The sequence below is a fragment of the Canis lupus genome, chromosome 3 (genome assembly GCF_048164855.1).
Source record: "Canis lupus baileyi chromosome 3, mCanLup2.hap1, whole genome shotgun sequence".
Lineage (NCBI taxonomy): Eukaryota > Metazoa > Chordata > Mammalia > Carnivora > Canidae > Canis > Canis lupus.
Window position 1 is genome coordinate 6,221,840 of NC_132840.1, and position 10,253 is coordinate 6,232,092.

Sequence of the window (10,253 nt, forward strand, 5' to 3'; positions counted from 1 at the left end):
CAGGCCTCGGAGACCGCTGACCTCAGAACACAAATACGCTGTCATGTTCCATCTGTCCCCTCCCTCTTCTCCTCCAGGCCAGCTTCGAGCCAGCAAAGGCCTGTGCAGGGAGGGGGCAGGCTCAGGCACCAGCACCACCATTCCCAGCACTCAGGTGGAAGCGGGCAGTTCATGCAAGAAACAACACACCCACCAGAAGGCTATGGCCACGGACATTTCTCCACTTGGGCACCGGTTCCTGTAACACCTGCAAGAAAAGAAAACATCAGAGCTCTGCAATTCCTCAGGACACGGGCTCCCAGGGTGGACCAAGAGAGCCAGGCAACCATCTCTGTGAAGCCACAACTCCACCAGAGTGGCTTTCTCACGTGACTTTCCAAAGTGACCTGAGGACACTGTCCTTTCCTGAGTGCAAGTCTACACACATGCCGCCCTTCCAGCTGCCTTGGGAGCTCCCTCCCTTCCCTGAGGGCAAGGCAGTTCATTCGATCTCTCCTCCATGTGCTCTATCCTAGCCCGACTGTGCCCATGTCAGGCTGGCCAGACAGGAGACAGAAGCCAAGAGGGAAGCTACTTGCAGCACTTCCAGCTGTGGCCTGAAGCCCAGCTGCCCTGCTGGGGGCTCTCCTGTGACCTCAGCAATTTGCACCCCCCGCTCCACTTCCTCCCTTGGGTCTCTGCATTGGGCATGCAGACAGTAAGAATCAGGTTTCATTAGTTCACTTCCTCAACTGTGCCAGAGCCTCTCTAGGGGTATAGGTACATGCTAGAAAGGATTTAAATGGGGTTCTTGCAGCCAAGATTTTGAGAGTACCTGGATCCATCCAGGGACCGGAAAGGGCATGTAAGCGGGTTCTATAGGTCACTAAAGACCAAAGGAAAGCAATGTATGGGACCCAGGAAGAGTAACTCCCCCCACCCTTCTACTCCCCTGACCAGAGGCTGGTCACAGGTGGCCCTGACCTGTGCTCCATCTATGGCTCTACCATCCAACACTTACTGAGGACTCACTGTGCTAGGTGCCATGCTAGGCAAGAGTCCCTGCTTTTATGAAATTTTAAACTTAGGGCACCTTGGGGTGCCTGGGCAGTTCAGTGGGTTGAGCGTCCTACTCTTGGTTTCAGCTCACATCATGATCTCGCGGTTGGGAGATGGAGCCCCACGTGGGCTGCGCACTCAGCAAGAAATCTACTTGAGATTCTCTCTCTCCCTCCCTCTCTGCCCCTCCCCCTACTCAGGCACACTCACTCATGCTTAAAAAAAAAAAACAAAAAAACGTACTGTGAGAAGCAGGTCTTAATCAGATCATCACAGACATCACATATTTTCAAGCCCTGAGAAGTAGTATGAAACAAGGGTATAGAAGGACCAGAAGAATCTACACCAAGAAGGGTAACCTAGCTGGGGAGGTCAAGAGCAATGAGCTGAGATCCAAAGGTTAAGTGAGGTCTTCCTAAAGCCAACGAAGTTCTTTACACTACAGAGGTGTGGTCCCCAGAGCCAGTGAGCCCAGGCTGGGATCTGGCTCGACCACATGCTAGCAGTGTGACACTGGCCATTCATTTACCTCACTGAGCCTGTTTCCTGCTCTGCTACCGAGGGAATAATTGTACCTACCTCATAGAGACTACTCTCAAAAGACGGCAAAGCCAATTAGACGGTAGAATGAAGCCTTAACACAGTGCCCAGTATATAGTATTATCCTCGTTAGATGCGGACTCTTGTTATTATTATTTCTGTTGTTGTTCCCTGGCTCCAAGGTCTTAGATGAGAACATATGTGCTCTTCAAATGCCATGCAGAGTTACACTACTCAGGACAAGCATGTCAGGAGTCCCTAAGACCCCTGCCTCCCCAGGTGTGATGACCCACTAGGAGGATGCACAGGACACAGCACATAGTGGTATTCACAGCTAAGATTTGTACGGGGAGAGGATACAAAACAAAATTGGCAAAGAGAAAAGAGTGGATGGAAAAAAGTCTGCAGGGAGACCAGGCACAAGTTTCCAAGGGGCCTCTTGCAGGGGAGTCACACAGGAAGCAGTTAACTCCCTCAGCAGCAAGCTGAGACACCACGTGTGAGGTCGTGTCTACCAGGGAAGCTGGCCTAAGCCCAGCAGTTCAGGGATTTTATCAGAGTCCACACATGTAGGCAGGCTCTGGCCGGCACATGCAAAAATTCCAGGCTCCCAGAAAGAAAGCAGGTGTCCAGGATAAACCATATGGTTTGCACAAGCAGTTTAGGCACAGAGAGCCATTTCTATCAGTTAGGAAACGATGGAACGCTCCCAAAATCTAAGTTCCCACACGCCAGCCAAGGGCCAACGTTGCACATGAGCCTGTCTGAGGACAGTGGTCTTGGGCCTGCAAACTCTTTTCTGCACAAACAAGATGAGGGCTACAGAATGTTTATTCTTTTTATCAAACCATAGGCATATATTTTTTTAAAGGATTTATTTATTTATCTGAGAGAAAGAGAGAGAGAGAGAAAGGAGGAGAGGCAAAGGGAGAGAGATGAGCTGACTCCAGGGTGAGCAAGGAGCCCATGTGGGGCTCGATCCCAGGACCCTCAGATCATGACCTGAGCCAAAATCAAGAGTCGGATGCTTAACCGACTGAGCCACTCAAGTGCCCCTCAGACCATATATATTTTTAATAGAAGTAAAAAGCAGAGAAGGGAAAGAAGGAAAGAAAATACCTCTAAACGTATGAAAATTGTAAGATCTACAGTAACAAAGAAGAGCCAAAATTGAAAAAAAAAATGACACCATTAAACTAAAATCTACCAAGAAGAAGAGTCAGGGTCTTAGTGTAGAAGCACTTCTCCAAAATCTATGAGGTTATTCTGACTGACTGGGCTATAAATAAACTAGAGATTACGTTAATTGGCTACCCATGCTAATATTCCCCAGCCTGGACACAGATACGTCGGATTAACACTGCAACATTCCAGCCACTCTTACCAGCCTGACTTCCTTTCCACAGTAGACCCCTCCTAAGCCGACGGGAAGCCTATGCCCACAGTGTCCAACACAGTGGCTATGAGCCACGTGTAGCTATTGTAAACTTCAAATGTGAGCGGGCCATACGTCTAAAATACGTTCCAGATTTCAAAGACTTGGTGTGAAAAATAGAATACAAAATAGCTCATTGAGGGACACCTGGGTGGTTCAGCGGTTGAGCACCTGCCTTTGGCTCAGGTCACGATCCTGGGATTTTAGGATCAAGTCCTGCATCAGGCTCTCTACGGGGAGCCTGCTTCTCCCCCTGCCTGTGTCTCTGCCTATCTCTGTGTGTCTCTCGTGAATAAATACATAAGACCTTTTTAAAAACAGCTCATTGATGATTTTTACACAGATATATGCTGACATGATAACATTTAGAATATGTTGTATCAAATTAAATATTCTTTTGGGATTTGGGTTTTTCTTTTTTTTTTTTTTTTTTTTAGTAAAACTATTAGGAATTTTATATTACCTATGTGGCTTGCATTATATTTCTATGGGATACAGCTGCTTTACACCCTCTATAAGTCACTTCCATCCAGCTTTTCCAGGTTGTCTTGAACCCAGTGTAGAGGCCATACCTCAATGTCTGTTGTGTTGGAGAAGAACTCCAGGCACGTCGTCTTCCCGCTTGCAATATTGCCCTCAACACAGATCTAACAAAAGATAAATGCACATTAGAATAAAAAATTAAGCACTGAGGGGAGTATCAGGGAAGAATTTCTAGGGAAGGGCTCAGGTAAAACAGCATAAATGATTCAGTTCAAGTCTTCAATGTGCACACAAAATTTCCCCCATGGGAAATTTCCAAGGTCCCACCATGAGCAGTGGGAATCACAAACTGATTCCCACTCCTGGTGGCTGGCTCCAGGCCCACCACGGATGGCCACCAAGTCACTGCCCGCCTAAAATCCCTTCCTAGACCATACACAGTTTGCTGTGCCCACCATAGCTCTGCCCTTCCCTAGCTCAACCCCTCAGACAGATTTTAGGCCCAAGTGTCCTGCCTCCTTAACCAGAGTACCTATGTGTTATGTGGTACCTAACTCACTGCTTTACACAGGAAAACATGGACAGCAAAGTAATTGGGCAGGAGAGGGCTTGGTTGAGCACCTTGCTTCAGGCCAGGCCATAAGATGGGTAATGTAGACCATTACCACACTTGACCGTGACAGCTAAGCAGTGAGTCCTAACATTTTCACAGAAGAGAAGAATGAGGCTTGTAGAAAGGACTTAAGCAGAAAGGACAGCTTGAACCCACACTGCTCACACTAACTGAGAGAGGGCTCACAGCCATCAGGGCACAGTGACCTATAAACCCAGGCGGGAGGGGCACCTGGGTGGCTCAGTGGTTGAGCATCTGCCTTTGGTTCAAGTCATGATCCCAGGGTCCTGGGATCGACTCCCGCATCAGGCTCCCCGTGGGCAGACTGCTTCTCCCTCTGCCTGTGTCTCTGCATGAATAAGTTAATAATATCTTAAAAAAAAAACAAAAAAAAAACCAGACTGGAGGAAGGCAGAGAAACATGGGCCATGTAGATGGCTTGCCCAAGTCAGAGGGCTTGGCCAAGGAAAGAGATGGAAATGCACGTAGGTCTGTTAGACCCTTTTCATGACCCCAGGGAAGGCTGTCATCCCCCCCACATAACCCACGCGGGGTCACAGCGGGCCGTCTCACCTTGCTCCCCCCACTATAAACTCTGCCAGTCACCTGTGAACGTTCCCTCCCACCTCGATGTTAACAGGATGCTAACAGGTATCCGGGAGACCACACATTCCCACTTCTACAGATGCTGGCCCCCCTCTGGGTCTGGGCCCCCAGCTCACTCCCTCAGAACAAGAAATGGCAGAAGGAACCTAACAGACACACAAAAGGCAGATCCCATCAGGGCCCTAATGTATTTGTTGTCTTATTGCTGTTCTTTAAGGGAAAGGACTTTTTATCTTCCTAGAAAACGTAGAAGAGCTCAAGTTAGACACTGTTCTGCAGAGACTTGGTTCCTTTCCTGTTCACTGCAGGGAACAGAGTGATTAGAGGAGACCGTCATCCAGAAGTTCCTGTTCCTATTCTGTGGTGGTGACTGACTTCCCGTTGCAGCTCAGCACAGATATTCTGACTTCTGTCCCGTGGGACGTCCTCTGGGCACCTCAGTTCGTCAGCTCCCAGCCCCCACATACAGCTCCTCTTCCTGTTCCAGTCCTCAGGAGAGGCTGCACCATCCACCCCTCAACACCCCGGGGTGTCTCCGGCCCTCACCCAGCAACTTCTCCAGGCCCTGCTTCCCAATCATCTGCAGAACCTGGCCTGTCTCCCTAGCTCCCAGTTAAGGCCTCTACCCTACACGGCTGGAGCAGCCTCCCATTGGCCTCTATGCCTTCCAGTCTGGCCCAGCAGTGCCCCCAACCCTACCCATGGTCCGCCACCATCTCTTCCTTTTTTTTTTTTTTTTTAAGATTTATTTATTCATTCATTCAGAGAGAGCGAAGAGAGAGGCAGAGACACAGGCGGAGGGAGAAGCAGGCTCCATGCAGGCAGCCCGAAGTGGGACTCGATCTCGGATCTCCAGGATCACACCCCAGGCTGCAGGCGGCACTAAACCACTGTGCCACCGGGGCTGCCCCCCCCTTTTTTTTAAGATTATTTATTTATTCATGAGAGATAGAGAGAGGCAGACACGTAGGCCAAGGGAGAAGCAGGCTTCCTGTGGGGAGCCTGATGTGGGACTCGATCCCAGGACCCCAAGATCACAACCTGAGCCAAAGGCAGACAGACTCTCAACCACTGAGCCATCCAGGCATCCCTCACCACCATCTCTTCCTGAGAGGCAAACCAGATCACATCCGGTCGAGTCTTTTAGGAGCCCTAGGTATTGGGAACCTATCTCCAGTCCCTCCTTTTCAGCTCTCTGGGGACTGACTGGAGTCTCAGGCCAGCAGGTTCTCTTCCTTCTATGACTCACACTTGCAACTTCCTCTGCTCCAACACTCCTGCCTCCCCTTTTGCTTCATTTCCCAGGATGCTTCAAGGCTCCCCCAGGCTTCCCTGAGTCCCTGTCCTCTGGAAGCCCTGCTCCCTACTCACAGCCCCCAGAATCACTGCTATTCTAGAACTACTAAGGTCCTATTGATTGCCTTGCTCCTCATCAGACCAGGCACTCACTAATGACAGGGCTGTTTGGTCCCCAGGAATTCAGAGGATTTGAATGATTAAGAGTAGCCCCAGGCCTAAATGCAGGCTACATGCCACCTCCCATGGACTTACTTGCATGCCTGAAAGCACCCCGATAGGCCTGGCTCACATCAGTGGTAGCTCAATTAATAGCACAATAATGCATCAATTCTCAGCCAGCTCAACATAATACCCCTTCTCCCTCTGCGATGCCTATCATCAGAACCCACCCCGCCTCTCATTTCAACACACTTCCACACATCTCAAGTGTTTCTTTCTTTTCTTTTCTTTTTTTTTTTTTTTATTTATTTATTCATGATAGACATAGAGACAGAGAGAGAGAGGCAGAGACACAGGCAGAGGGAGAAGCAGGCTCCATGCCAGGAGCCTGATGCGGGACTAGATCGTGGGACTAGATCGTGGGACTGGATCCCGGGACTCCAGGGTCGCCCAGGCCAAAGGCAGGCGCCAAACCGCTGAGCCACCCAGGATCCCCCATCTCAAGTGTTTCAATCATTGATCCCCTTCATGCAACTTTACTCCTTCCCAGGCCCTTTCCATCACCCTAAATACCCCAGAGGGCTTACCCACCCTCTCTGCCCTCTGCAGATCCCAGCCAAGCTATTCCTGACATCACCCACCAAACCACTCCCTCCTGATCCACAGAAGCTACCAACTTCTAGCTCCCTCGAGGAACTGAGCCTCTGGATTGACGGTGATCAAAATGTTGCTCCCTACCCTAGCCTGCTAAAGACTCCAACGTCTGCATGAGCACGTCCAGCTGGGCCTTCTTTGACCGTAAACCCGATACCAGCCCCAGGCCCTTAAACCCCACAGCTGGCATCTCAAAGTCACTACACTGGCTGAACCCATGTCTGTGGACCCCCATGGATTCTCTCTGAAACCCCCATGCACTCCACTAGTCTCAGCACTGGAGGGCAGGGGGCAGGAGTCAGCCGACTTGCCTTCACAGCCAGGCTGCCACCCACTAACCCAAGAAGGTAAGCATTTTTCAAATCCTTTTGTAATCTTTCATCAAGCTAACAGTCCAATCCACCTAAAGGCTATAAATACATGTAAAGACTCTTGATAAGGATACTAGAACCTGGTAACAGGTGGCCTCTGGGAAGGGGGTCTGAGGCCCAGGGGTGAAGACAGACTTCCTCATCCCCGGAGTTCCTCTTATATTTCTGTTTTTAATATGTGCACATATTCCTTCTCTCAGCTCAGCGCTCCCTCTCTCTCTCTCTATATATAGATACAATCTCCCACTGTTTACATACATATAATCCTACACTGGGGCATGCACATAAAAGAGGGACTTACCACTGACTTTTTCTCTTTTTCATTTTCTCTATCTTTATCTACAAAAGAAAGAAGTCCATGTTTAAAGTCAGCTTTAAGTAATTCAGTCTTCTTCGTCCTAATTTTGGAAACCACCACAGAAACAGTAATATTTATGCTTCCTCCCTGGCCTAAGCATGTCTTTCATGGACATGGGAGTCCCCCCACGGGTGGATGGAGGCACAGCCGCCACTGCTCTCTACCTGCACGCGAGACACACTGTGCAGCGGCGGCCCGGGGCCTGTTGGCACCGCTGGGCCCCAACTGTGCTCAGCTTGTTTTGCACTTGGTAGGTCATACTTTCCACTTTCCATGCATTTCATATTTACGATCCTCACAGATGGGTCCGGCAAGTCAAAACACAGGGTGGCCTCCACAGGGGCCCCACGGCTAAGAGTGGGCAGCGTGCGTGGGTTTCGGGGCTGACATCACACGGACGCCGGGGGTGCCCCGCACGGCCCAAGACCAAAGAACGCTACACCCTGGCTGGGCGCGGCGGTTCCCCTCTCGGAAAGGGGCAGCCTCCACCCAGTGGGCGCAGCAAGTCAGAGACTAAACCACCCCCACCCTCCCGGGACTGCGGACTGCAGCTCCCGGCCTCCGTCTTCCCCCAAGGCCAAGAGCCGGACCCCGACGGGAGCAGCCCCCCGCCCGCGGGGGTGGGAGGGTCTTTCTGCTCCCCGGAGCCCCCTCCCCCCACCCCCGCTTCCCGGCTTCCCGCCCCACCCCCTCGCAGCGCCCCGGCGTCTGCAGCAGGTGCAGCAGGTGCAGCAGGTGCCGAGGGCCGCCCCCAACGCCCCCCTCCGCGCCCCGCCCCTCCGCCCCCGGCCCCCTCTGCTCCCCCCGCCCCCTCCGCCCCCGCGCCCCGCCCCGCCCCTCCGCCCCCGGCCCCCTCTCCTCCCCCCGCCCCCTCCGCCTCCTCTGCTCGCCCCGCCCCGCCCCGGGGGTAGTTTCGGGTTCCGGCCGCCGCGCAAGGAGCGAGAGCCGCGGCCCCGAGCGAGGAAGAGCCGCGTTACCGCGAGGCGGGGCCCGGCGCGGCGCCCCCTGCGGCCCCGGGCTCCAGGCGGGGCTCCCCGGCCCCTGGCGCCGCGCCGCCCGGGCCCCCCAGGTCCGCAGCGGCCGCAGCAGCATGGCCCGGCCCACCCCGCGGCCCGGAGCTTCCTGCGGAGGCCGCGAGCGCGCCCCTCCCCCCCACCCCTCACCCCCCCGCGCCCGCCGGGCCGGCTCTTAAAGAGACCGCGGCTCGTTTCACCCTCGGTCGGAGGAGAGAAGCAATTCCAGGCGAGGGCGGAGCCCTTTGCAGCCAGGAAACCTTGCCTCTAACGGGGTGCCGGCTGGATGAACCGCCGATTTGGGGCGGGGGAGGAGGGGTCGGGATGGCCAACAATACCCCCAAACCGTTGCTTAATTAATGAGTGGTGGTTGCTCAATTGGCACGTGTTCTCCCCAGGCACTTGGCACACACTTGGGGTGTCATTTATTCTTCCCAACAATCCTGCAAGTGGATATTGTCACTCCCAGAATCCTAGCTGAGCTGATCCTCTGAAAACTTCGGAAACTTGTTTAAAATGATCAGAAGTATTCATTAAGGGGTGAAGTTGGAACTCAAGCCAGCCTTCTTGCCTCACAGCCTACGCTCTTTCCTCCAAACTTTGACATTTCCAGGGTCTAGACTGTCAATGTATTAGATGACTCAAGAAAGTGTTAAAAAACACAAACAAAAAACAGACAACAGGCTCAAATAGAGTTTGCTTATGCTAAGCCCCCCCTCCCCCAGCCAAGACTTATCTTGTTTCCAGAAATGGAAGCTTAGGCCAGTCCATCAGAAATAGCCTGATCAATACTATCTAGTTTGGCTGCTTGATATACCCCTGCCATCCCCTAAAGCAAAGTAACCTTGCAACAACCACCCAGCTTTTTTGCCAGTGTAACTTTCTTCTTCTGGCTTCCTTTTGCCTATAGGTCTTTTATCTTGTACAGCTCTTTGGAGCTCCTTTCTATCCACTAGATTGGATGCTGACTGAATCAAATTTTGTTTAAACTCTTTATTTTTTTAAGATATTATTTATTTACTCATGAGAGACACAGAGAGAGAGGCAGAGACACAGGCAGAGGGAGAAGCAGGCTCCACACAGGGAGCCCCAGGCAGGACTGGATTCCCGCTCCCCAGGATCACACCCTGGGCCGAAGGCAGCGCTAAACCGCTGAGCCACCGGGGCTGCCCAAATTTTGTTTAAACTATTAAAAATTAATATACCTCAGTTTATCTTTTAAGAAAGGCACAACCAAATTCCAACCGAACAGAAAACTAGGGGTGGGAAGGCAGTCTGTAAATCTCATCTATAGTCAGGTAGCAAAAATTCAGCCCAGGTGTGAGGTAAATGGGGTATATATAATTCAACAGGCCCAGGCCCTGAAACCCAAGCTGATGCAGTAAGAACTGTGTGGGCATGCCCATCCTAGTGCTTGGGTGGAAGCATTTCCTACCTTTCTCAGAAATACAAGATGCTAGTAGTCACCTCTAGGACAGAGAAGTCATTTGCGAGAGGGTTCACTCAGTCTCTAGCTCTACCAGAAAACCACAACCCCATCTGAGGCTTTCTGTAATACCTGCCACAGACCTAACACAGGGAAGACGTGCCCTCCATAAACTTCAGGATTAAGTTCCACGTGTTTGTGACTTGGGGTGAGGCTGTTGGATCAGACTGTGATCCCCTGGGGGCAGGGGCAAGGCAG

The 10,253-nt window shown here is 51.9% G+C and overlaps 1 protein-coding gene across 3 annotated transcripts in view; it reads right to left on the reverse strand.

Annotated features, from left to right (window-relative positions):
- Window positions 1–8,654, reverse strand: part of TK2 (thymidine kinase 2) — a 28,644-nt gene extending 19,990 nt beyond the window's left edge. For all 3 annotated transcript variants that reach the window (XR_012025564.1, XR_012025562.1, XM_072814147.1), the window contains exons 1-4: window positions 8,534–8,654; window positions 7,500–7,537; window positions 3,586–3,660; window positions 194–247 (exon numbers count right to left, since the gene is read on the reverse strand). Coding sequence is in view for 1 of the 3 variants with exons in the window: in XM_072814147.1 (XP_072670248.1) it covers window positions 194–247; window positions 3,586–3,660; window positions 7,500–7,537; window positions 8,534–8,648 (282 nt within the window). In the remaining 2 variants the exon portion in view is untranslated. The remainder of the gene's footprint in view (window positions 1–193; window positions 248–3,585; window positions 3,661–7,499; window positions 7,538–8,533) is intronic.
- Between the last annotated feature and the right edge of the window lie 1,599 nt (window positions 8,655–10,253).